General features: G+C 40.5%; 1 protein-coding gene across 2 annotated transcripts in view; it reads left to right on the top strand.

The window, feature by feature from the left end:
- The window catches only part of Pls1 (plastin 1), an 86,322-nt gene that overhangs the window by 24,559 nt on the left and 34,614 nt on the right, over positions 1-27,149 (top strand). For both annotated transcript variants that reach the window (XM_057768755.1, XM_057768756.1), the window contains exons 2-3: positions 21,257-21,361; positions 26,706-26,869. In XM_057768755.1, coding sequence (XP_057624738.1) covers positions 21,292-21,361; positions 26,706-26,869 — 234 coding nt within the window. In that variant the 5' untranslated portion in view covers positions 21,257-21,291. The remainder of the gene's footprint in view (positions 1-21,256; positions 21,362-26,705; positions 26,870-27,149) is intronic.

Here is a 27,149-nt window from a genome sequence, read left to right as displayed (position 1 = left end):
CCATGCGATTGTTAAATTGAGCTAACCAGCCTTTCTGATTTTCCCACTAAACTCTTCTTGCTCTGGGGTGACTTTGCATAATCAATACAAATGATAGCTTTGGTGTGATGACCACCCAGTTCTTAATTGTGTCTTCCAAATTGATAAGAAAGGAGATCTTTGGTCTGTACAGGGTTGGATTTAAAAATTGCACATAGTTCTTGGGTAGACTTTGATTTTCTATTCAGGAATGGATATGAACTTTTTGAGAAGGGCTGAAGTAACTCAATATCCACTTGGTATTGCCTTCCAGAAGTTATATGTACTGTTGCTTTAAGCCTGATTCTTTCAGGCCAGTGAAACGACTCTTACTGTATATAGTGTTGTTGTGGATAAGCAAAACTCCTGTTGTTTTTTTTCCTCTGAAGAGATTCTACAGCTATGTTTTTTGTTTGTTTTTGTTTTTTAAAGCTGAGGGCAGGGCATTGCTAGTGATGCAGTGTTGTGTCTGTGCATCTGGGCAGTGGAGAGAGCATCTAAACTGCAACAAATTCTTCATTCTCGTTTTTGCGCTTCTAAATCTTGAAGAGCCAGAATTAACAGGAGATAGTGTTCTTGCTTAAGGATTTCAGCATTGCGTTGACTTGGGGTCAACAATCTGTTTTTTAGAAAGAGTTTTCTTCTATCCAGTTTCCGTGTGAGCCTGCCACCTTTCACTCTAGTCATTTAAGAAGGTTTGTGGGTTGAACTGTTTTCTCTCTAAAGCAGAAATCGAGCAGTTCCCAGCCCACATAAAGCTGAGCCGGCCTTGAATGATGCATGTCAAGGAAACTCGGAAAGTGATACAACTGGCGATTTAAATAGGTCCTAGCGCCAAAGAATTAAGGACTTGTGCATTCTCAAAATGGAGAAGCCTTTCAAAAGTCGAGCATGGTCCTCTGTGCAGTGACCTTGAACACTTACACCTTGGTGTAACATTAGGACTCAACCTGTTCTGCTCTGGGAATCGGGCAAAACATTTAAAGCATTTCTGTATGAATGACAGTGTAGAGTTACTCCGTGGCTTTTCTTAGGGAAACAAACTCATTATGACCAACTAGTCCTAGAAAGTGAATGCCATAGAAAAATGTCACATAGTTTAAAAAAACAGAACAAAACCAAGCCAAGCCTTCCTCAGCGCTCTCTTTGGAGCCCAAATTGCTTTTCCTATGTTGTGCCCAGACTTCAACAAAGGCCGCATCCTTGTGCAGCCCCTTTCATAATGAACCAACCAGTCGCTCCATTGTGTTCTTGTGGAGCTGGGGGATAACATTCCTTTATGATCCTCAGTTTAGATCATCTTACCACCCAAAGCATGATATTTGATGACCCTTATTAGGTTACTTTGCGTAGCTACAAATGTTGTTCGTGGTGTAGCCTTCTCAAGCCTTTTGAAAAAGTCCACATCCTTACCGACCCACAGTCCCTGCAGGAAAGGGTTCTGTTGCTGGGATCCTGGTAACAGGAGTCTCTGAGACTGGGGCAGCACGGGGGGCCAAGCTGGCGCTGAAAATGCACACACATCTCCAGCTCTCAAGTATTCCGCTGAGGACTGGCCTGCTTTTTCCTTTTAAGTGCTGATTTTAATCTCAAGCTCGGTGTTTCTGGAGCTGAGTTCTTAGAAGACTGGAGAAAGATCATGGCTGTTTCTGATTATGTTCTTCTAAAAATCAAGGTTTCCGTCCTTTCCTCTCTTTCCAAATATTTTGGATGCAGTTCTCATCCCCATGGGGCAGAAGAGTCCAGCAAGCCACAAGAGGCAAATGGTGCAAAGATTCATATTTTTTTACAAAGTGGACAGGTAAAGAAATGGCTGAGCTGTTTTTTTCCCCCCAAAGTATCTCTTAATGACTTCTAGGCATTTGCAATTTCTCAACTCCCTCATCAGTAAAAACGTGAGGGTGTACACCATTTCCAAGCAATAGGTTGTATGAAACAGCCTCACGCTTTAAAAATAAGGTACATCTGAAACACAAATGAATTTATGTTTAAGAACAAGAGTTAGGAGCTGGAGAGATGGCACAGTTGTTAGGCACACCCACTGCTCCTGCAGAGGACCTGGGTGCAAATCCTAGCACCCACGTGGTGGTTCACAACCATCGACAACTCCAGTTCATGGGATCTGACGCCCTTTCTTACTACTGTGAGCCCTACATGCTTGTAGTGCACAAACATACATGAAGGCAAAATAATCACACACATAAAGTTAAATAAATAAGTCTAAAAAAGTTGTTAGAAAAAGCCAGGATTAAAATGGAGACAGCATTCTTACTTAAAAACAATTTCACCATTCATTGATTCTGGAAAAACCAGCTGTAGTTTTCAGAAAGACAGGATCCTTAAAAACAGTTTAGAAAGCCCCAGGCCTTCTGAACGTCTCACCTCTCCTCCTCAGTAAGCACATACTATTCATGGTCATCTTAATGTGTTTTGGTAAGATGGTTCAGTGGGTAAAGTGTTTGCCACCAAACCAGAAATCCTGAGTTCATTTCCCAGGATCTAGATGCTGGAAGGAGAGAACTGACTTCTGCAAGTTACCCTCTGACCTCCACATGTGTGATGTGGCCCATGAGTGCGTACCCATAAAATAACTAAAGATTATGACCCTGAAGATGTATTGCTAATGATAAGAACTTTATAGTTTCCTTAACTAATACTTCATGGTACATATATACATAGGATAATGTTTACCACCAATGGCTGAATTTAAAGTGTTTTGAATAATCTTGATAATTTTGAAATTTTTGCCTAATACATAATCATAATTTGCTTTTGTTTCATTTTCTACTGTGGGGAAAGCTGTTTGCTCATCTAGTGAAGGCAGTTTAGATATCAACCAGATTGCACAATCTCTCCCAGGCATATATAAGCTGCAGAAAATTGCAAATACTGAAAGTAAAGAGAGAGAGAGAGACAGAGACAGAAAAAGATGAAATGAGTGATGAACCACAATACAACCATTTTTTTTCAAAAAATTTTTTAACTGTGTGTGTGTGTGTGTGTGTATGTGTGTGTGTAGGTGCTCACAGAGGACAGAAGAGGGCATCAGATCCTTTGGCGTTAGTTGTAAGAGGTTGTAAGCTGCCCCAAGTGGTGCTTGGAAGCCAAACTCTAGCCCTCTGAAATAGTAGCAAGCAGTGAGCCATCTGTCTTGCCCCCAGCCTTTTCCTTATAGAATGTGTTCTCCCTTCCTGGGGTATCCCATTAGCCATTTCTGTTATAAAATCATCTACCACATGCACCAGGTTACCAAGCTGTTGAAATGTATCTGTTAAATATTCATGAAGCTGAACTGTTGCCTCCTCCTCTCTAGTTTTAAAAGTATACACAGGCGTTCTAATATTTACTCTTGCATCCTGATAGAGGCCGGAATTCATGGTGACCATGTTGTGTCATTAGGAAACAAGAGTGTGGTGCCAGCACTCTCATCTATGAAAAGAAGTCAGAGTAGATGAATTTCAAGGTGTTGAGGTGTCTGTTGTTATTGTTTGTTGTTTTGTCTGTTTGGTAAGAAGTGAGATGTTTTAACCTGTGTAATTTACTGCTTTAATTCTTTATAGAACCTACTTCCAAGCAGTGAGTGTTGCTGTGAGGGTAAGTTAATCAGTCTAAAAGAAAACACTAAGTATGTCCAGAAGTGAAATGACAGATTAAGATTTGCTTTGCAAGTCAAGACCTTAGAAATGTTGGTCTCGCCCAAGTCAGAAATGTAGACACCTCCCCTTACTCCATGACCACTCAGCTTAAACATTGCCCACGCAGGACAATCATTGTCAGGACTCATGCTTGAAGTATTTGTCCCTTCACTTTTCTTGCCGTGGAACTCTACTTATACATTAGTCAGTAGACCTGTTGTTATGGTTGTATGTGAGCATATCTGCCCCTTCGAAGTATATCTGCCTATTGATGTCTTACCATAGGAAGTCTTGCTGATAAACATTTCCATTTAAAATGTTGAAGAGGGCCTGTGGGGATAGCTCAGTGGGTAAAGTGCTTGCTGCATGTGCACGAGGACCTGAATTTAGATTACCAATATTCATTCAAAAGCCAGGCATGGCTGTTCATTCTGTGGAGGCAGAGGCAGCAGAATCCTCCAGCCAGCAAAGCCAGATCTGAGAGATCAAGGTACTGTGAGAAACCCTGCTTCAAAACAAACAAACAACAAACAAAACAAACAAAACAAAACAAACAAAAAAAAACAAATGGAGTCTGATCAAGGGAGGATCTCAGTGTTACCTCTGACCTTTACATGTGCATACTAACACAAATGTAAACACACATTGGTACATGCTCACTGGAACACATGTGCACACACATAAATTGTGTTATACACATGAATATGCATAGTTGAAGTTATTAGTTCAAAGTCCAAAAATGGGTTTGTGAGTGAGGTGTATGTCCACAAACTCCCTGAATCTATGTGCAGAATTTGGATCAATATGTAATTTTGTGTAATCTATACGTAATTTACTAAAAGGAGTAAATATCAAAAGACTTTAAGAATTGGCTGGATGGTGCATGCTGGGGGGCAGAGGTAGGCAGATCTCTGAGTTCAAGGCCAACCTGTTTCGCAGAGTGAATTCCAAGACACCCAGGGCTACTGGAGAAACACCATCTTGAAAACAAAAAAGCAAAATCGCAGAGTGAATTCCAAGACACCCAGGGCTACTGGAGAAACACCATCTTGAAAACAAACAAGCAAAAACAGTCAGTGTTGTAGGAAGTACAGGCATCAAAATTTATCTTTATTTTCCAACAATTTTCACCATTTTGAAATGTTTTCAGCTCTTTTAGTATTTCATGATCTTACCATGAAAATTAGTAGTTGTATTAACAGTACTTTCTGCAGTACCCCAGCTCTGCCTTGCCTTATCCCTACTTATATATACACTCATGACTGTGTTTGGCTTATTGGTGATTATAACTCTTTACCTTTTAAAAATATCTGTCCTGGAACTAACTGTGTGGTCCAAGCTGGTCAGAATCTGCGGTCCTCTTGCCTTGGTCTCACAGGTGCTGAGCAGATTATAGGTTTACAATCACTTAGCCCAGTTCATTACTTAATTCTTGTTATATGTAATAAAAATAGTAGTTATTAGTAAAAAGGGAGAATTTAGGTTTAAATTATAATTGACAAAGTAAAAAGAATCATGCACAGAAATGTTTTGTAACCCTGTGTACTGAGTCATCTCATTTCACCGTTCACACAAAAGAGGCTCAGCTCTCGTTCTTGGATATCATGTAGAAAGCTGATTCCCTGGTTCCCCTGAGAACAGCTGCATGACTTCATTGCTCTTGGCCACACAAGAATCATGTGGTTCTATTGAAAAGAACCCCGGACAAAGACCTGGGCACACTGAAAATAGGTCCTAGCTTTGATGCTTCCTAGCACTTGGCCAGCTCTGGAGGTCGGCCTCTCTGATACCGTCTCTTATGCGCAAATCAGGGATGAGTGGGTTCACAAACATAGTTTATATAGCATAGTAGTAGTAGTGTTTATCACTATCACACACACATTATGAAATTTCATTTTAGTTATTTTTTTCCTACAAGGGTATATGAGAACCAGATGCAACCATACATGTAAAATTATCTTATAAATTACTAAACACTTAAGCATGAACCTTAAATTCTTCTATTACCAAACTTATTTTTATTTTTTGAGACAGTGTTTTAAGCCTTGTCTACCCTTGAATTCATTATAGAGTTGAGGAGACAATGAACTCCCAATCCTCCTGTCTTTAGCTCCCAAGTATGTGGTACCACATCTGGTCAAACTTATTCTTTCTTTTATAAAGTTTATTATCATTTTTAGCTAAGAAGCACACGAAGAAACAGGTAAATGTAACCCCTAGTGAAAGGGCAAAGAAGGTAATATCAAAATGGACTCAGAAGTGACACAGATATTAATCGCCAGATAGTGGTATATGAATGATTGTTACTTGAAAAAGTTAAATAGTAACATAGCAAATATCTTTAAAGACTCAAATAGAAATTCTAGAGATAAAAGCTACAGTGATAAGATTAGGGACAAACTGGACATTTGAGAAGGGAGCTTAGTAACCATGATATCACTGCATTAGACATTGAAACAGGTAAAAGAGTTATACAACACTTTAAAGTATCAACAAATACGTGGCTAGTTTCCCAAGGTCTCGGATACTCATCATCCTTTCAAGAAGGGGTGGAAACAGAAGAAATGCTTGCAGAGATAAGAGCTGAAAAAAAATCAGGATAAAACTGTAGATCCATAGATCTGAGAAACTCAACCCTAATAAAAAGATAGAGGAAATTATTAAGGCATAATGTAATTAAATAATATTAAGGCATATCATAATTAAATTGCTTAAAACCAGTGATAAGAGTAAAACCCTAAAATAACCCAATAAAAAAGGAGATGTAATGTGTAGAAGAGAGGTAACGATGATGTGGATTGGGATAAAGATTTCCTGTTGGGAAAAGTGCAGACAGTGCATGCAGGAGCATCGTTAATGGTGTAGAAGACGAGCAGTCGACTTAGATCTAAACCCAACAAAGACATGGTGCAAACAAGGATGAAACAGATGTGGATATAAAGCCGGCTCTTCATAGCACAAGTCATGTTAAAGGAAGTGCTTCCGGCGGAAGGAACAAGATGCTGTCGAAGTAAAAGTCTCTACGAAGCAGGGCCGGATGTGGTGCTACATGGTGGTCACATACAGTTGTTTATATTGGTTTTCTTATTTTATCTTTTGAGTTATTTTTGTTTTTTTAAGTTTTTTTTTTAACTTTTTAAGGTTTTATTTATAATTTATTTGCGTTTTTTTGTACATTGGTATTTTGCCTGTGTGTGTGTCAGTGTGAGGGTGTCAGATCCCTTGGAACAGGACTTATAGAAATGAGCTGCCATGTGGATGCTGGGAATTGAACCTGTGACCTCTGGAAGAGCAGTCAGTGCTGCTAACCACTCAGCCATTTTTTCAGCCACTATTTTTTTTTCTTTGTAACAGTCCGCCCATGCTGGAACTCTCTCTGTAGAGCAGGCCTCCCTAATGCTGGGATTAAAGGCGTGCACCACCACACCTGGCTATTAGTATTTTTAAAGATTATTAATTTTTAAAATTAAATTTATTTTCATTGGACACCACTTAAAATAAGTATACCTATTAGATATTAAGGTAATTACTTTAAAATGACAAAATGCAGTATGAGCTTTATAACAAAAATAGGACACAGACCAAAAGTGGGGGAAATGAAAGTATAAATGAGTATTCATTATCTGAAATATTTGCACTTAGATACCTTTCAGATCTTGGAATTGTTCAGATTTTGGACTCTCTGTATAGGCATTCTCTTGAAGCTTCCCAACTTTACCAGTTGACACATTTTAGGTTTAGCTTTCCAAATTACTGATGCTCAACCTCCCTACCATTGTGACATTCTGGTACTCTATGTTTGGCATGGAGTATAATCTCTTGAAGATAAGCTTTAACAAGTTAAAAAAAAATATGTTATAAAGCTAAAAGTAACCACAAAAATTTTTGTAATTAATAATCAAGAAAAGAAATAAATTAGAATTGGAAGTTTGAGTAATCCTCCCCCCCCGAAAAAAAGAAGATAAAAAGAAAAGAAGAGAAAACAAGCAGAAGAAAGAAGACAGCAGGAAAAGGCATAAGCCTGACCATATCCATACACAATAAAGAGTAATGCGTCCTCAGCAAGAAAAGCTTACTCCAGGAATGTAAGACTCTTAACATTCAAAAACAGTGATTGCAATCCAAAATACTAACAAACAGAAGTGTATAATCATTTTAGAGATACACAAAAAGCATTGTAAGTTTAACATCCATTAGTTACTAATGAATCCCCTGCACACACGCATGCATGCATACACACACACACACACGCACACACCAAACTTTCCAACTAGCTAAGATGGGAGCTTCCTCGATCTGATAGATGCAGTTTCCCATGGATGCTTTGACAGCATGTTTCATGATGAAAGAATGGGTGCTAACCCCCATTATGGCTGGGAGCAACCCGTAAAACCCAATAATAAGCAATGACACAGTAAAATGATAGGCAGAAGATATGAATACTATAAGAATAATGATGCTGAATGAAAAAACCTTCAGAAGAATATATTGTTAATAATTTTAAAGAATGCAAACTAAAAAAGTAGTCACTGTCTCAGATAGGGTTCCTATTGCTATGATAAAGAACACAATCAAAAGTAACTGGGGAAGGGAAAGGTTTATTTGGCTTACACCTTCATATCACAGTCCATCAGTGAGGGAAGTCAGGGCAGGAAGTCAAGGAGAGGCCATTTAGGAACCCTGCTTACTGGCTCACTCCTCAGGGTTTACTCAGCCTTTTTTAGTACAGCACTGGGACCACCAGCCCGAGGGTGGTACCACCACAATGAACTGGGCCTTCCTACATCCATCATCCATCCAGATGCTAGTCGAGGAGACCTTCGGAACCGCCTGAGTAAATGGTACATTATGTCTTAAGTTCTCCATTGGGTGACTCATGTTTAATAATTAGGTAGCAGGTAAGAACTTCTTTGGGAGGTATACAATATTTGTTCAATATGAAGTGTGGTTATTAATTTTTCTATTGCTGAAATTCTAGAGAGGAGACACTTCCAGAGCTGTGAATACTGCTTTCATTAATGCTGCAGCAGCAAAGGAGATGGAGGCTTCATAGCTTGTGGGCGAGTCCTTACTTGCACATAGAGAATCAGTCTTCCATCAATAAGAAAATTCCAGTCTGCTGCTTGGTGATCCTTTAGTCGAGCAGGCTGCTTGTTGAAAGAATAGTGTTAATTTGGTGTGCTTTTTAGGGACAGTGACAATGGTTTGAAAGTTGTTCATTTCTATTATGACCTCCCTTTGTACTTGATAATATGTTTTTTAAAAATCCTCACTTTCTTATCCATAACCTTTAGAAACTTAGGATTTTTTGTGGGTTTTTTTTTTAATGAATCCTTGAAAAAATACCTGCATATGTCGCATGAAAATTTCTTCCTTTGCTTTTTAATAGGGACAACTAGAGTTGGGTTCTGCATGCTGAAAAAAATACCATCTCAGGAATTCATCTCCTGAAAGCATCTTTTAAATGTCAAAAACGGAAAGCTTTGCTTTTGAGCCAGTGTGTGTTTTGGAGGTTTGATTTCACTTGGCACCAGTTAGACTGGAGGTTCATTTGCATTCCTTTGATTTCTGCGAATTCTGGTAGAGCTGGGGAAAGGATGTCAGGCCAGGAAGTTATACCTAGGTTATTCCAGAGTATTTGTATGGGAATTGTGAGTCACCAATCACTGTTTCCTGTTCTTTGATAGCTGTTTGGTGTGGTACTGAAACATGCATTCTGAGACATGTACCATTTATAGGCAATTACAATCTGGGCAGTCCCCCCCACCCCGCAGTGTATAATTTCCTGTAACTACACGATACATAAAACAGGAGCAAAGTACTTTTCAGAGACCAAAAGAAGGGTTGTAAAATAATTCACATCATTTCCCCAAAGCTTAGTTAGATCTTCCCATCAGTTTCATCAGTTTCCCCCGTTTCTAGAAAGATCACGTAGTGTGCACACTTTTGGTCTAATAGTTATGAACTTTAAAGTTAGGTCCTGGGCCATCTTTGAACAGAAAAAATTCACAGGGAGCTTGACTTGAGCTGTGGGCATGTAAAGAGACATATCATGACCTCTGTTAAGAAGGTAAGTAATTGGGTTGGGATTTAATAGGCTCTTTAGGTGCAGAATCCAGCTTTTCTATTTACTCTATATACTTTGGCCTCAGTTTCCTTGCCTGTAAAGTGGGAATTGGAATGCTGCCAATCTTAGAGAGTTGCTGTGTGACAGGCTATATGTGTGGTACCTGGGAGAGGGCTTGGTCTGTGTGAACACTTGTATTTGTTGTAAAGAGTAAGAAAGGCCCCTTTACCTTGTTTGGACTGACAGTATGTCGCTGAGCTCAGTGTTTTAGAGTAGCGAGCTTGTGGGAGATTTTGTGAACCGTATCTTTACAGTCTTTAGGTGTTCGTAACTAGGTACCGAGCACCGATGGCACCACTTTTAGGATCATATGTGGGTGCTCATATGTGGGTAAGAGCCAAATTTAAAATGTTGCTGCTCTGTGCAAGCCTAAAGATTGTATAGAAGGCAACTGAACTAGAACAGAGCTCCGGAGCTGCTGGTCTTGTTTTCTTGGTGTCCCTTGACTGTAGGAATGGGGCATGTGGCCAAGGGTCTCCAATCCATGGAATCAGGTTGTCATCGCATGAGATGAAGGGACCACTGAGAAGTGTTCCAGAGCAGCGCCTAACAGTCCCACCACGGAGCTCCTGGGAGCTGCTGACTCGCCTTCCAGATCCCATTTGGTTGCCTTCTCTTGAGAGCGTCCTCACCCATGCCGTGCCAGGAAAATCGTTTTAATTTTTGAAAATTTTTTGACACAATAAGCTTTGCTTTTTTTGTTTCTCTCTTGTTGCTCTATCTATAGTCAGAATACTTGGTACAAATTACAGGTAGGGTAAGGGTTTTCATCACCAGGAAGGTCAGAGGGCACTGGTGAAGCCAGCAATCCTAAAAAAGCTTCCTCAAGTTTTTTAAGCAATAATGAAGAGGATGTAGGAATATAAGTATATGGAGCTGCAGATTGTTATCACATTCAGCAAAACAAGCCAAACTCAGAAGAAAAAATCCCTGCATTCTCCTCTCTTGTGAAATCTAGATTAAAGTATAAAGAAAGCACAAGGGAGCTGCTTGGTCAGAAGAGGGGCCTGGCAGGAGGGGAGGCAGCTGATGAATTTTACCAAATCTTTTCCGTGTGGAGAGCCCTCAGGTGACTGAGGGCACAAGGGAAGATTGGTCCCCTTCCACTTGTGAGGAGCAAGCAATGAGGTTATGAAGGCACGTTGAGTCTAAAAGAACAAAGTGAGATCATTATAATGCAACATATGGCCAGGAATAATTAATGTGAACTGAACAGTGCATAAGAGGTGAAGAATGGACCGAAGGAAAGTACAGAGCCATCGTGTCTTAGACTGCGGTGAGGAACTCAACAGGGAAGGCACAGGAAGGAAGCTTATGTGGTAGCACAGGCCACGGTGAAAGGGCAAAGGTCGGAGAGGAAAAGCCCCGCTGTGAAGCAAACACTAGAGAATGTTTTGCGGACAACTACCTGGCTTCTCTTTAGGAGATCACAAAGTGAGTCAGTTTGGAATCAAGTGTCCCTTTACCCTGTATGGTGGAGGTCTTCATCCTTTCTAAGGGGGCCTAATTGGTATTGTCAAGGTCTCTAGTGTTATCCGTGCACCAAGGCAATTCTCAAACAAGCAAAATAATTTATTTTTAAATTGTAGGAAGACTTTAGACACATGAAAGTACTTCCCAGGTTTGTCTTGGGAAACTAGAAACTAGAAAGGAAACTCTTCGGTCACATTTTATTTCTTAGCTACTTGTGTTTTTCATGTGGTGGTGGATTCTGGTGACTGAGATCTTTAAACTCGTAATAGGGTGCTGAAAATAGAAGCAACAGGAAAAGGGAAGGCTGTAGCGGGCGATAGGAGAAGTGGAGGATGGTACAGAGTGCCAGCACTACAGCCTCTGACAGAAATGCTGACCTTCTATCTGGTGCCTTCACCCGTCAGTCCTCAGTGGCACCGCGGAAATCACCCCTTGGTTTAGTGTGCAGCTTCTTTTTGGTGGCAGCAGCCTTCCTTGCTGTCATCTGCCAGCTTTTCTTCCTCCTCTCCTCTCATTCTTTCCCTGCCTCCTTCACCTATGTCTTGTGTGCCAGCCCCAACCCCGTCCCTAAACACTCAACCTAGGTAAACCTTTTCCTAGGCCTATGCCTTCCAATGTTTTGAGGGGGACCACAGATTTCTGGCTGTTCTTGTCTTCTGTGTTCCCAGGACCCCAAGGCAAGAAGACATTGCTGTTGCTTTAAATGACGAGGGAAAAGACTAAGCAGACTGTAATACTTCAGTAAATTCTGACACAGTATTGACTTCTGAAAGTTGCTGAAGATTGAAGTACTTGCAGTTTCCCAAAGCCTTGGAAATTTCCCCCGTTCGGAAAGCAACAGTCAAGATACCATCTTTCTTTGGTTGATTGTTTTTAGGTTTCGCCCGGTTCCCTTCCTCTTCTCATCTGCTTTCTTCCACCCGTCTCATTCTCTCCCTTTTTTTTCCCTGAGCATAGACCAGAGCCTCATGAGCCTAAGACCCCTTCCCCCAATACCGCTGTGCTGTACTCTGGCCAGTTTCTTTGTGTGTGTGTTCATATGTGTATGTGTGTAGCCGCCCATGTGTGCATGTACGTGTGGCTGACAGAGGGTAACAGCAAGCGTAGTTCCTCAGGTGCCACTTAGCTTCTTTTTAATTGATTGGTCTGTGTGTATCTGCGCACGCGCACTAAGTCAGGTAAAGGACGACTTTGGAGCGTTGCTTCTCTCCTTCCACCCTTAGTTCTGGGAACTGAACTCAGGTCTTCATGCTTGCAAGGCAAGTACTTTACTGACAGAGCCGTCTCCTCAGCCTCAGACCCATTCCTTTAATTAGTAATTTATGACTTTGGTTTAAGAAATATCTTTTTTCTGTATAGGAAGTTTTTAACATTAAGAATTATTTTTTAAAGCCTGGAAAAATACAGACAATGTGTAACTATGCTGTGCACTGGCTCCTAACTTCTCATATTGAACACACATTAAGCTTTTGCCATAATCCCTTAAAGAATATCTTTTTAAAAAGAGTAATAGGTCGAGCCTGCCTTACTCCATGCTTTGACCTTGCCTCTCTCTCCATGATAGCCACTTTTCTGAACTTGTTTGTAGTTCTTATGTGTTTAGCTTTATTACATGCATATGATGTCATAAGCAACATTTGCAGTACTCTTTTTGATTTTTAAAAACATTTTTTCTGATTTACAAAGCATGACATATGTGTGCATCCTTTAGCAGTTTACTTTTTCCACTTATATTTTTTGAATAATAACGATGGGATTTTTCTTGATGTCTGAGTATCTACTGCTCGAACACTAATGTAAACGTGTTCCTTCCTTCTCTTGTTGCTGTGAAGAAAGAGCCACAGAGCAACTGAAGGAAGGGAGGGTGTGTCCTGTGCAGAAGAACCGTGCAAGGAGGTGCAGTTCTTCATGGCAGGGAAGTCATGGTGACTGGGCAGAGGTGGCTGGTCACAGGGCCTCCATAGTCAGGAAGCAAGAGCAAACAGACGTGGGGTTTGGCTGTACAATCTCCAGGCCGTCTTCTTAGTCTCTGTGGGCCTCGTGCTCACATTTGAGGGCTCATGCGTGCTCTGTCAATAGAAGAACAGATTAATAGGTGGGAGGACTTTGGCATGATTCCAGGGCCTTGAAAGCCCTTTGTAAATATTTGCCGTTAGGCTTTAGGTTACTGTGGATGGAGGAGTAAGGGAAAGGGGACTCTTGGAGGGTGGATGAAGGAAAAGCTGACCCACCCAAGCCAGAGTTGAGTTGAGAACTCAGAATCTGAGCATGTGGAAGGAGGGAAATAAAGACCCTGGGAACTCTGGGAAAGTGTCTTTGCAGCTGAGGAAACTGTTGTTCTCTGATGGTTGGGACGTTCCCCTCAGGCTGTTCAGAGGTAGATCCTGCCAATCATATCGGGCGCTTAGGCAGTTTTAAGAGCCTCAAGGAAGTTGAATATTTGAGGGAGTATAAAGATTAGATTAAATTTCAACTGAATTTAAATTTTCTTTTTCAGAATATTCCCATTATCTTTCAAACATATATCTGGTCGGGACAGGCGGCGCTTGCGAATTAGAGGCAGGTGGTTGCTTTAATTGGTAAAAGAATCTTCAGTTTAAATTATAGGTGCTAAAAAAATTGTAGGGAAAATGTAGTGTTGAAATTATTGATGACATTCAAAGCCCACGGCAAAGCCCAGGAGAAGCATAGCCTGCCCACTAGAGGTCTCGTGGTGAGCCTGGGGCCTCTTCAGTCCATCTCAGACATTCATGTATATAAGACAGGTTATTCTGCTTGATAAATATGAGTTGATATACCTAGAGTTTCCCCTATACTTTACCAAGGCTGCTTTCTTTTAAAAGTGCAGGTTCTCATTTCACAAGAATAGAATATATAATACAAATTATTGTGTAGTTATTTTACAATTGTATACTTATGTGGTCGTTGCTATCCAGTTTCGCTAGGGAGGCCTGTGTGCAGTGACAGTGGGTTCTGCCATGGAGGGTGGAGACTGACAGCTACTTTGATCATGCCTTTTTTCTTTAAGCTTTATTCTAAAGGAATTTTTATTTCTGACAACTTTATATCTGGTTCTTCTTTGTTTTGTAAAAATATCTCATCTTTAAATTAGCATGCAATTTAGTATGCTTAATTGTAGCATTTTCTTTTCTTAAAATCATTTTCATTTCTCATTTTAAAATGGTTTCTTTATTTTTATTTTATATGCGTTGGTGTGCATGTCTGTGTGAAGGTGTCAGATCCCCTGGAACTGGAACTCACACTGCCATGTGGGTGCTGGGAATTGAACGTGGGGCCTCTGGAAGAGCAGCCAGTGCTCTTAACTGCTGAGCCACCGCTCCAGCTCCAGTTATGGCATTTCCATACACACTTTCTCATTGGTCCTCCTCCGTCTGCCCACTTGCGCTCCCCGTCGCCTTCCCTTCATAGCCCCCGTTCTGATTTCATGTCGCATGCACTCTCTTAGCCTCCTGGCTGCCTTAACAATTCTTTTTCCCCTCTAATGATCCCCTTTCTACTTTAATAACTTCTCACATTTATATGCATATTTAGAATGAAAATAAAAGATTTGCTTGTGAGAGAAAGCATGGTATTTTTCTTTCTGACTCTGGTTTATTTCACTTGCTTTAGTAATTTCTGGTTCCATTCGTTTTCCTGCAAATGTCATGATTTCATTTTATCTTCATGCCATGACTTTCTAAAGTGTCAGAACAGAGACAGGAACTGTGCCATGGAGTGGTGGGATTAAATAAGAACACACACAAAGCCGGGAAGATAATGCATTTACAGTTTATATATTTAGTGTTTTAATCAATTTTTTTTGTGTTCTAAAGAAATAGCAGTGTTCTTTAAAATCCTAACATACAGGCAATAAGTTTATATACCATATTGTCATTATCAGTATTTAGAAAAGTGCACCAGGCAGCCAGTACTCACCGTATTTTAGGCACTGTCTTGTCATAGCTACCTTCTCTGTGTTTCAGTGATTTAGAGGGGCTAGAAGGCTTATGTTCTAAAAGGGTACAGAACATGTTTTATAATGAAAAGAAAGTTTCTTTACTACTGCATGGCCATCTGCATTTCCTTTCGAGGAGCAGTTCCTATCTTTTATTTTTCCTTTATAATGATTGTTTTACTGGCATTTAAGGAACATTAAGTGGTAACAACAGTAAGTTAGGAAATTAAAACTTGGATTTGAATTTCAGTTTCATAGGCCGGGTGGTGGTGGCGCACGCCTTTAATCCCAGCACTCGGGAGGCAGAGGCAGGCGGATCTCTGTGAGTTCGAGACCAGCCTGGTCTACAAGAGCTAGTTCCAGGACAGGCTCCAAAACCACAGAGAAACCCTGTCTCGAAAAACCAAAAAAAAAAAAAAAAAAAAAAAAAGAATTTCAGTTTCATAAGTCACTGAAGTACTTTCCATGCAGGAGTGAGGGCCCAAGTTCTGCTCTCCCGCACCGTGTAAAATGCCAGGTCCAGGGTGAGCATTTGTGATCCTGGTACTGAAGGAATGGAGAGAGGCAGGTCTCTAGGGATTGCTGTCAACAAATGTCACGAAATGAGTGAGTCAAAACTAAGGTGGAAAGTGACTGAGGAAGACATGCAGTATTGATCTCTGGCCTCCACACGCAGAAGTACACATAATCACACACACAAACCTGTAAACATAGGAACACATATGCATATGTGCACATACAAAGGAGTATATGCAGTTGAGATTTTGTTTGTTTTGTTTTGTTTTATTCTTTGTTCTCCGGGGGCCCTCCACCTAGTTCCCAAATAAATACACGGAGACTTATTCTTACTTAGGAATACCTGGCCTTAGCTTGGCTTGTTTCTAGCCAGTTTTTCTTAAATTATCCCATCTACCTTTTGCCTCTGGGCTTTACCTTTCTCTGTTCTATTTACCTTGCTTTCCTTCTTACTCTGTGGCTGGGCGACTGACCCCTGACATCTTCCTCTCCCCCTTTTCTCCCTTCTCCTCTTCTCCTTCTCTTACTCATTCTCTCTGCCTGCCAGCCCTGCCTTTTTCTCCTGCCTACCTATTAGCCATTCAGCTCTTTATTAGATCAATCAGATGTTTTAGGCAAGCAAAGTAACACAGCTTTACAGAGTTAAGCAAATGCAACATAAAAGAATACAACACATCTTTCATCATTAAATAGATATTCCACAGCATTAAAGAATGTCGCACATCTTTGACTAATATTGCATAGCACTATATCTTCAGCTGCTTCTAGACATGCCCAACTGCAATCCTAGGGCAGAGACAGGAGAATTTTGAGATCAGCATGGCCTAAACAGGGAGACCCTGTCTTTCCTTCCACACTCCAGATCATTCTGTATTTTTGTTTGTTTCATTTAAATACCAAAAGACTTAAAGCAACATCTTTTATACTTATCAGGTATAACGGCAAAAAGAATAAGTATAATATATGGGCAAAATGATTTTTCAGTACATTAGATGCGAATGTTTTGCTTGATTATTGGAAAATAAAATGTTTATATATCATTAACAAATTACATAAAATAAAATAGGTGTGGCAAAGCATTGGTCCCCAGCTTTATATTTACCAGTTCAAATGCCAAGTCCTCAGCACAGTAATCTGCAGCCTTTAAAAATGTAGATAAGGGAAAGGGATGGAGATGATTTTGAATAAGACAAGACCATGGAGATTCACAGCCACCGCCACGGGAATAGCGTTTTGAGAAACTACTAAATTATGCTTAGAGGTCCTGGTAATTAATTTCTCTTAGCACAAAATAGTTGTGTCTATAAAGAGTCATAGCTTCCAGGTATGGTGGTGCACACCTTTAATCCCAGCATTTAGGAGGCAGAGGCAGGTGGGTCTCTGAGTTCAAAGCCAGCTGGTTTACATAGTGAGTTCCAGGACAGTTAGGGCTACACAGTGAGAATCTGTCTCAAAAAGAAAAAAAGTTGTAACTATAGAAAAATTTCTAAAATGAGAATTTAATAAAATGAACACCTAATGCTAAGATATAAGCAACTCTTGAATGCATGGGATGGCTCAGTTATATCCCCCCCCCACTGATCTTTGGAATTTGGGGGGTGTCTTAATATTTTTACTGAGAGTATTTATAGTTTTATTTTTTATTAAATTCACTTATTTATTTTACATCCTGACCGCAGTTCCCCCTCCTGTCTCCCTTCCCATTCCCTCCTTCCTGCTCCCCCATCCACTCCTCCTCTATTTCTGTTCAGAAAGGGCCAGGCTTCCCATGGGTCTCAACAAAGCATGGCCTATCAAGTTGCACAGGACTGAGCTCCTCCCCATGTACTAAGGCTGGGCAAGGCAAACAAATAAGTTCCTGGAAGCCAGTTGAAGTCTTAGGGACAGGCTCTGCTTCCACTACTAGGAGTCCCACAAGTAGATCAAGTCACACATATGTAGAGGGCCTAGGTCAGTTTCATGGGGTCTCACTAGCTGTTGGTCCAAGTCTGTGAGCTCCTATGAGCTCAGGTTAGTTGTTTCTGTGGGTTCCCTTATGATGACCTTGACCATACAGACACACACAGACACCTGGCTCATATATAGTCACACACACACATACACACACAGACACACACCCACCTGGCTCATACAGTTCATCCTCTCTCTTTTCAACAAGATTCCCCGAGGTCAGCCCAGTGCTTGACTGTGGATCTTTGCATCTGTTTCTATCAGTCACTGGGTGAAGGCCCTCTAGCTTCTCTGTGGATGTGGATTGCAGCATGGTCATCCTTTACTTTACAGCCAATATCCACTTATGAGTGAGTACGTACCATGTTTGTCTTTCTGGGTCTGGGTTACCTCACTCAGGATGATTTTTTTCTAGTTCCATTCATTTGCCGTCAAATTTGCTGATGCCATTGTTTTTAACAGCTGAATAATACTCTATTGTATATATGTACCACATTTTCTTTATCCATTCTTCAGTTGAGGGACTTCTTGGTTGTTTCCAGGTTCTGGCTATTACAAATAAAGCTGCTATGAACATAGTTGAGCAAGTGTCCTTGTGGTATATATTGAGCATCCTTTGGGTATATGACCAAGAGTGGTTTGGCTGGGTCATGAGGTAGATTGATTTCCAGTTTTGTGAGAAACTGCCATATGATTTCCAAAGTGACTGTACAAGTTTGCACTTACCATCAGTGGAGGAGTGTTCCCCTTACTCCACATCCTCTCCAACATAAACTGTCATTAGTGATTTTGATCTTAGCCATTCTGACAGGTGTAATGGAATCTCAGAGTCCTATTAATTTACATTTCCCTGGTGGCTAGGGATGTTGAACAATTTTTTAAGTGTCTCTCAACCATTTGAGATTCTTCTGTTGAGAATTATTTGTTTAGATCTGTACCCCATTTTAAAATTGAATAATTTTTTTTGATGTCTAGTTTCTTGGGTTCTTTATATTTTATGGACATCAGCCCTCTGTCAGATGTTGGGTTGGTGAAGATCTTTTCACATTCTATAGGTTGCCATTTTGTCTTATTGACTATTTCCTTTGCCTTACAGAAGCGTTTCAGTTTCAGGAAGTCCCATTTATTAATTGCTGATCTTTGTGTCTGTGCTGTGTTCTACTCAGGAAGTTGTCTTCTGGGTCAGTGGGTTCAAGGGTATTCCCACTTTCTCTTCTATCATGTTTAGTTTAACTAGATTTATGTTGAGGTCTTTGGTCCCCTTGGACTTGAGTTTTATGTAGAACAAAAGAATGGATCTATTTGCATTCTTCTACATGCTGACACCAAACATTGAGCTTCTTTAAAGAACAGTGTAAGATTAAATAGTGGGCAATATAATATTTAAAGCCACATTTAATTGCATTAAGCTAGGACTAATCTTTAGAAAAATTGTAAAACCCCAAATCTATCATTTTGAGAGAATATCAAAGATTGTAAACAAGTTGGTGTGCACATCATTCTAGTCCTAGAACACGTGCCGCATCCCAGTCCTAGAACACGTGCCGCATCCCAGTCCTAGAACCACGTGCTGTAGTCCAGTTCTAGAACATGTGCCGTAGTCCAGTCCTAGAACACGGGCCGCATCCCAGTCCTAGAACACATGCCGCATCCCAGTCCTAGAACACATGCCACATCCCAGTCCTAGGTGCTGTATCCCAGTCCTAGAACACGGGCCGCATCCCGGTCCTAGGTGCTGTATCCCAGTCCTAGAACCACGTGCCGCATCCCAGTCCTAGAACACGGGCCGCATCCCAGTCCTAGAACACGTGCTGTATCCCAGTCCTAGAACATGTACTGCTAAAGCAGGCACTGTTTAGATCATAGCACTTTTTGAGTACTTCATATGATTTGATATATTAAATTGCCAGTAGTAAATTTCAGTGAATAAATTATTTTTATAATTGATATGATTTTCTGAAAATCTGGGAATATTGAAGCTCATATAAGTGAACTTATAAGTATAAAAATATGAAACAGGGCTTCCCACTGAGCTTCAGTTCCTATTGTCTTATAAGGTGCAAGTGTTTGGTTATTTTTTGTGGTACATATTAACTGTCTTGTGTAACTATGTATACATGAGAGGAGCACAATATTATTTTTATTCATCTTCTATGCTGAATATAAAAATCATTAAGTCATCGAAAAATGTTGTTGTACTGGGTGTGGTGGTGTATGCTCATAATCTCAACAGTTAGCAGGAGGGGGCACAAGCTGGCCTGGGCTATATAGTAAGACCTAGTCTCAAGAACAAATAAAACATAAAAGTTGAACTGTTGTATATCAGAAGTCTTAAACATGGGCTGGAAAGGGCTCAATGGTTAAGAGCACTGGCTGCTCTTACAGAGGTCATGAGTTCAATTCCAGCAATCACACGGTGGCTCACAACCATCTCTAATTAGATCTGGTGTCCTCTTCTGACCTGAAGGCGTATATGCAGTCAGAACACTGAATATATATGGATATTAATAAGGATGTACATTGAGGCATTGTGTGTAAGAATTGGAAACCATGTAAATATTCTGCAATGAGGGAATTCCCCAAATAAATTATGGGATAGTAATATGTGGTTATTAAATGTTTTATTGCTAAATAGCATGAAAACAACTAGTAATGCATTAATACTAAATATGACATTATGCTCACATTTTATCATCCCCTACACAGAGGTATCTGTGTTTAGAAAGTGGATCTGAGAAAAGATAAAGAAGATATTAGGATAGTAAGATATTAAGATATTCTGGATAGTAAAATGAGTGTAATTTAAAATTTCTCTGTGTACTTTATACAATTAACACCATCTTTTTTCTTTATTTTTATTTTTATATGTGTGTACTGCTTATTTGCATGTGAACCATATGTGTGCAGCACTTTCAGAGGCCAGAAGAGAGCGTTAGATCCCTTGGAACTCTAGTTTCAGGTGTGAGCCGCCCAGTATGAGCACTGAGAACTGAACCGAGGGCCTCTGCAAGACCAGCAAATACTCTTAACCACCGAGCCCACTTCTTACTTTCTTACAGCTTAATTTTGCATATTTTCCCCCTTTTTAGTTTGTTTTCCCTAGTCTGAGAAGGGCTCCACTAACCTGAACTGACCTTTCACGGGGAAGGGGGAAGAATGTGGCTATGGTTGGATTACTTTGAAGATGAACGTTTCGACCATAAATTCGTCTCTGCATGAGCAGACTCTAACCCTCTTCGTGGCTATTACAAATGTCATTAAGTTTTACTTTCTTCATCCTTTATACTTGCAAGTGCTATGCTTTCCTCAAACTGAAATCGTCAGATGAAATATAAATGGAAATTTTACAGACTGTTGAGAAGGTTTATGGGGTGTGAAAAACAAGGCTCATCCCCACCCCGCCCCCAATACCAAGTCTGTTGTTGTCTCCTGGCCCACGCTAAAAGTGTCACCAGGAGAGTCTACTGTTTGTTTCTTGTCAGCCAGCCCTTCTTGCAGAGGCTGTGCTTCCTCCATGCCTTACCTGCCTTAGCCAAATGTTTCCCCAGAGCTAATATTCTCTTTGTAATATGTTCTTTCTAGATAGAAAGACCTGAAGTAGACTTTCTTGTCTAAGGATGGAAAACAGTACCACCACTATTTCTCGGGAGGAGCTTGAGGAGCTACAAGAAGCATTTAATAAAATAGGTAAGTTCAGGAAGCCTAACTATGGTGTTCCCGTTCTGTTTGCTGCCAGACTTCAGGGATGGGGCCGCACCTTTGACTTGGACTGCCACTCAGCTCTCCTCAAGGGCATTCCTTTCCTTTCCTTTCCTTTCCTTTCCTTTCCTTTCCTTTCCTTTCCTTTCCTTTCCTTTCCTTTCCTTTCCTTTCCTTTCCTTTCCTTTCCTTTTTCTCTTTTTTAAATCATGGTTTCACCGCATTCTTTTTGGAAGATAAGCTAAAGACGAGCTTGCATTTCTAGGTGAATTGGACTTTAGTTCTTGGTCATGACTGCGCAGAGGATAGGCGGGTTAATGAGTGACCGTGTAACTGAATCCACTTTCCACTGGTGTCCTCCTCACAGAAAGGAAAATACAGAAACACTTCCTTGTGTACAAGCTGAACTCCGCTTTCATGCCTTTGTTGCTGACAACAGTACTTTCTACCTCAATGTAGAACATTTGGAAATACATTTTAAAGGCTGCTGGAGGTCTCGTGTCCTTCCCTGCACAATTCTTAAAAATCTCAGTGTGTTTTTCAAAGCCCGAGTGTCTCCTTTTTCTTCTTTCGCTCCCTGAAACCATCCTGTGTTTTGTCTTTGACATCATTAGCTTAGCAGCTTTCTACTTCTCCCTTCTAATGCACAGCTCTCCTCTCTCTCTCTCTCTCTCTCTCTCTCTCTCTCTCTCTCTCTCTTATTTGTAAATGCACGTGAGTAGACAGTGAACCCTGTGAAAGCTGAGCTCAGTGTTTTTCCCTGTCCTCAGCAGACTTCTTGGGTAAGAAAGCACTGGTGGAAAACAGGTCAGGTGTGGAACAGGGATCTCATGGTCATAGTCACGGGTGGTCCACTCTTGGATTTCCCACCAGCCTCCCAAACAATGACCAAAATTCATGTAGGGCGAACTTTAGAGAATAATAATAATTCTTAGAGATATAGCTTAGCTTGCCTTCAGAAAGGGATTCATGCATCATTGGTGTGTAAATAAGCACTTCTTTTTTTCCCAATTTTCTTTTTTTATTTATTTTTAAAACAATCTTATTTTACATACCAATCCCAGTTCTCTCTCCCTCTCATCCTCCCACTCCTCCCACCTTCTCTCCACCCCAACCACTCCTTAGAGAGGGTGAGGCCTCCCTTGGGGAGTCAACAAAATCTGTCACATCACTTGAGGCAGGACCAAGGCTCTCCCCCCTGTATCTAGGCTGAGCAAGGTATCCCTCCATAGGGAATGGGCTCCAAAGAGCCAGATCATGCACTAGGGATAAATGCTGGTTCCACTGCTAGTGGCCCCACAAACTGCCCATGCCACACAACTGTCACCCACATTCAGAGGGCCTATTTCTGTCTTATGCTGGTTCCAGAGTCGGTGAGCTTCCACTAGCTTGAGTCAGCTGTTTCTGTGGGTATCCCCATTATGGTCTTGGCCCCTTTGCTCATAATACTACTCCTCCCTCTCTATGACTGGACTCCAGGGGTTTGGCCCAGTGCTTAGCTGTGGATCTCTGCATCTGCTTCCATCAGTTACTGGATAAAGGTTCTATGATGACAATTAAAGTAGTCATTAATCTGATTACAGGGGAAGGGGCAGTTTAGGTACCCTCTCCACTATTGCCTAGATTCTTACCTGGGATCATCCTTCCTTTTAAAGCCCTAATAATAATCTATTGTGTGTGGTTTCCTGGGAGTTTCCCTAGTGCCTGTTTTCTCACTAACCCCACAATGACTCCCTCTTTCAAGTTATCTCTCTCCCTCTCTGTCCTTTACCCAACTCAGTCTTCCCAATCCCTCATGTTCTTCTCCCCTCCTCACTCCCCCTACGCTGCCAGTTTACTAAGCAGATCTTGTTAAATAAGCACTTCTAAAGAAATCTCTGTACCCTCCTCTTATACCTGGAGACGGAAGGAGAAGCACTCCTATTGGTCACTGGAGCATTGCATGCATATGGCCTGATTTGCAGAAAGCTATTAGCAATAAACGTTTCAAAGTATTGTCTGCAGTGCTCAGCATTTTTTTTAAGCCAAGAATTGGGCAGTTATTGAATGTTCTTTTAAAACCAAGTAATAAAAATGGATCTGCCCATTTGGCATTGTAGACATTTTACAGGAGCCTTTTAATGAAAGAGACCCTTCCTGGGTCTCACTACAATGAGTTAGTAATCTGTTTTCTTTGTCGAGGATGCCAACTTTAATCTTTCTGACTCATGGAAACATGATCTTACAATTTAATTAATGGTATTTTGAGAAGACAATCCACTGATGGAGTAACTTTGACAGCAGGAGAGTTTGCTCTGCGAGGGAACCACTCACTCCCACAGAATATGTCTTCAGTGACACCTTACAAGATAAACAGTGATTCACGAGCCCAGCAAGCACAAACAACTCCGTCTGCAGCCCTACTGAAGGGAGGATTTTGAGGTCACTAGGGAAAGTGGGAAGTTAAAAATAGCTGATCGTCCCATTTTCTTTTTAAAAGTGGGTTGAAATACAGCTGAGCATTTTGGCCACCGTGAGTGTACAGGTCGGTGGGATCAAGTACCTTCAGATTATTCAGCACCACTGTCCTTTCCCAGAAGTCCTCATCCTGCCACACTGAAACTCCACATCTGTTAAACAGCAGCTCCCAGGCCCCTCTCTTCCATCCTCCTTTCTGTCTCTACCATGCGTAAATAGAATCGTCCCGTCTCTGTGGTTTGCAACTGCTGTCACTTAGCATGAAATGAGGCTTTTATGAAGCAGCATGTGTCACAGCTGCCTTCCTTTTAAAGCCCTAATAATAATCTATTGTGTGGGTAAACTACAGCATTTTGTTTGCCCGTGCTTTCATTGATATCCGGCTGGGTTTCTGGTTATTCTGAATCACATTGCTATGAAAACAGGTGAACAGATAGATACCTTTTGCAGTCCCACTGTCTGTTCTGGATGTACCCCACATGTGGACTCACAGGGTCATATTACAGTTCCGTTCTGGATGTGCTCCACACGTGAACTTACAGGGCCGTACTGCAGTTCCACGTTTGATCTTCTGGTGTGCAACTGGCTGTTTTCCGCTGTGTGTGTGCCGGTTTTTATCCCTGCCAACACGACGCAACTGTTCTCATTTCTGTTCCTCCTCACTGGCACTTGTTCTGTTGCTATTGTTTTGTAACAGTCACCCTTAAAAGTTATGGGCAGCATCTTTTTGTGGCTTTGTATTTCCCAGATAAGTACAGATTTTTACAGTGACTTGTTTGCTTTCTCTAAAGTAATGTACATTCAAGTCCTTTGCCTACCTCAAGGTGTTTTGCCTGTGTTCCCCACTAATGATTTTAGTCTGGGGTCTTAAATTGAAGGCTTTGCTCTGTTTTGAATTGATTTTTGTTTAGGGCAAGTGATAATGAATCTCCTTTTTCTTTCTTTTATAATATAGTGATGTCGTTTTCCTAGCAGGACCTTTCTCTATTTTTTTTTCACCATTATCAAAGATCGGGTGGCTATAGATATATGAGTTTATTTCTAGGACCTATATTTCATCTTATTGGTCTATTTGTCTGTTTTTGTGCCAGTACCATGCTATTTTGGTTGCTATGGCTCTGTAGTATAGTTTGGGGGTGCTATATGGCATCCAGCATTGTTCTTTCTGTTTAGGGTTGGTTTGGATATTAAGAGTCTTTTGTGTTTGCATATGAATTTTAAGATTTTTTTCTCGTTCTGTGAAGAATGTCTTTGGAATTCTGATAGAGGTTGCATTTAATGTGTGCATTGTTTTTAGTAATTTAGTCATTTTATAATATTAATTCTGCCATGCATAAGCATGAGAGGTCTTTTGACCATCTAGTATTTCCAGACTTATTCTTCACTGTTTCACAGTTTTCATTACAGAGGTCTTTTGTCTCCTTGGTTAGGTTTATTCCTTTGGCTTTGCTTTTGTTTTTAAAACTGTTATGAGATAAGTGCTAAATCCATTTGGTCTATGGTGTAGTTTCATTCTGATATCTTATTGTTGATTTCATTTGGATGATGTACCTGAAGATGAGTGGGGGTAGTGAGTCTCTTTCTGTTATTGTATCAGGACATAATTGACTTCTTCTGCTCTTAGTGTCTGTGTTACGAACCTGGGAACCCCAGTATTCAGTCTCTCTATCCCCCCTCTTTCTCTCTCTCTCTCTCTCTCTCTCTCTCTCTCTATATATATATATATATATATATATATATATATATATATATATATATATATATACAGATTCTGCATGAGGTGACTCCGTACCATAGCCAGAACAACCAATGTGGCAACTTGACGTGTTGCCAGCTATGCAGATCTGTTTTATGTTATCTCTGTTCTGAGTCCAGAAGTGCTCCCAGTCTCTAGGTAACCCTACAGCCTGCTCAAGGCCATCTTACTGATAACAAGGAAGCATTGAGAAGTTTATTTCCCAAAGTCCAAATACAGGGTTGAAGTTTCTTGAACACCTAATCTCAAAATGTCATCAAACATGATTAAATATATATATAATAGTTTGATAGATATATAGCAGGCAATAAATTATCAATAAAAACTGTCACCAAAGACAAAATATCGAGAGATATGATCATATATATTTTTTAGGAGTAGAGTTCTGTTGATTACATGTGTTTTATATGTTGCAGATAGATACTTTATAACAATGTGGGACCAGCAGATTCATTTTATAAATTTATCTGCATAAAGTCTGATTTGTTATTCCATCTTGACCTTTGCTGATATTTTTCTTTTAATATATGTCTAACACTTCCCCAGGCTTATTTCTCTGAAATTAAGTCATTTGTCAAGACTGAGTTTTCTGTCAGAGCTCTGTCACACTGAAAATACACACACCAGCTCTAAATCCATGAGATGAGCTCTGTTTAAGCATGAGTGTTGATTTGTGTATTGTACAGCGTGATGGTTTTAATGAGATGGCCCCCATCTTCTTGGGCATTTGACTACTTGGTACCCAGTTGATAGCACCATTTGAGAAGGCTTAGGCACTGTGGGCTTACCAGACAGCGTATGGTGCTAGGGGTGGGCTTTGGGAAGTTAACGACTCAGGCCATTTTTAGTTCACTCTGTCCTCCAGGTTTGTGGTTCGGTATGTGAGCCCTCAGCTTCCTGCTCCTGCCATGATGGACTCTTAACCCCCTGGAACTGTTAAGTGCAAATAAACTTTTGTAATTGGCTTGGACATGGTATTTATCATAGCAATAGAGAAGTAACTAATGCACATACACCTAGTATTATTAGGTATGGGAAGAAAGGCTCCTGTCACTTAAGAGACAAACTTTCAGAGCTCTGGGTTTCCTGAACTTGACAGTTTACCGCATATCTTTACAGATATTGACAACAGTGGGTATGTCAGTGACTATGAACTTCAGGACCTGTTCAAGGAGGCAAGTCTTCCGCTTCCTGGGTACAAGGTGCGCGAGATTGTAGAGAAAATTTTAGTGGTTGCTGACAACAACAAGGATGGCAAAATCAGCTTTGAAGAATTTGTGTCAGTAAGTAGTCCAATGCTTTTCTAAGTTATTGATTATTTTCCTGCAAGTAGAATTTCAACAATACCTTTGCTAGCTTTGGTTTGACCGTACTGCTTTTAAAATGATGGTAATGATGCTAATAACAAATATTATTGTGAAAATAATTCCCACACATCATAGAGCAAAGGAGAATATTGAATGGAAATCCAGTTCAGATAATAGTCATTCATGCCCTGGAATAACTGGACTTAAGTTGAATATTAGTGACCATTAGCATAATTGAATATTTATAAAGTATAAA

Source organism: Chionomys nivalis, chromosome 4 (assembly GCF_950005125.1).
Source record: "Chionomys nivalis chromosome 4, mChiNiv1.1, whole genome shotgun sequence".
Lineage (NCBI taxonomy): Eukaryota > Metazoa > Chordata > Mammalia > Rodentia > Cricetidae > Chionomys > Chionomys nivalis.
The sequence above is the reverse complement of the archived record's forward strand: the minus strand, read 5'-3'. Positions and strand labels throughout refer to the sequence as shown.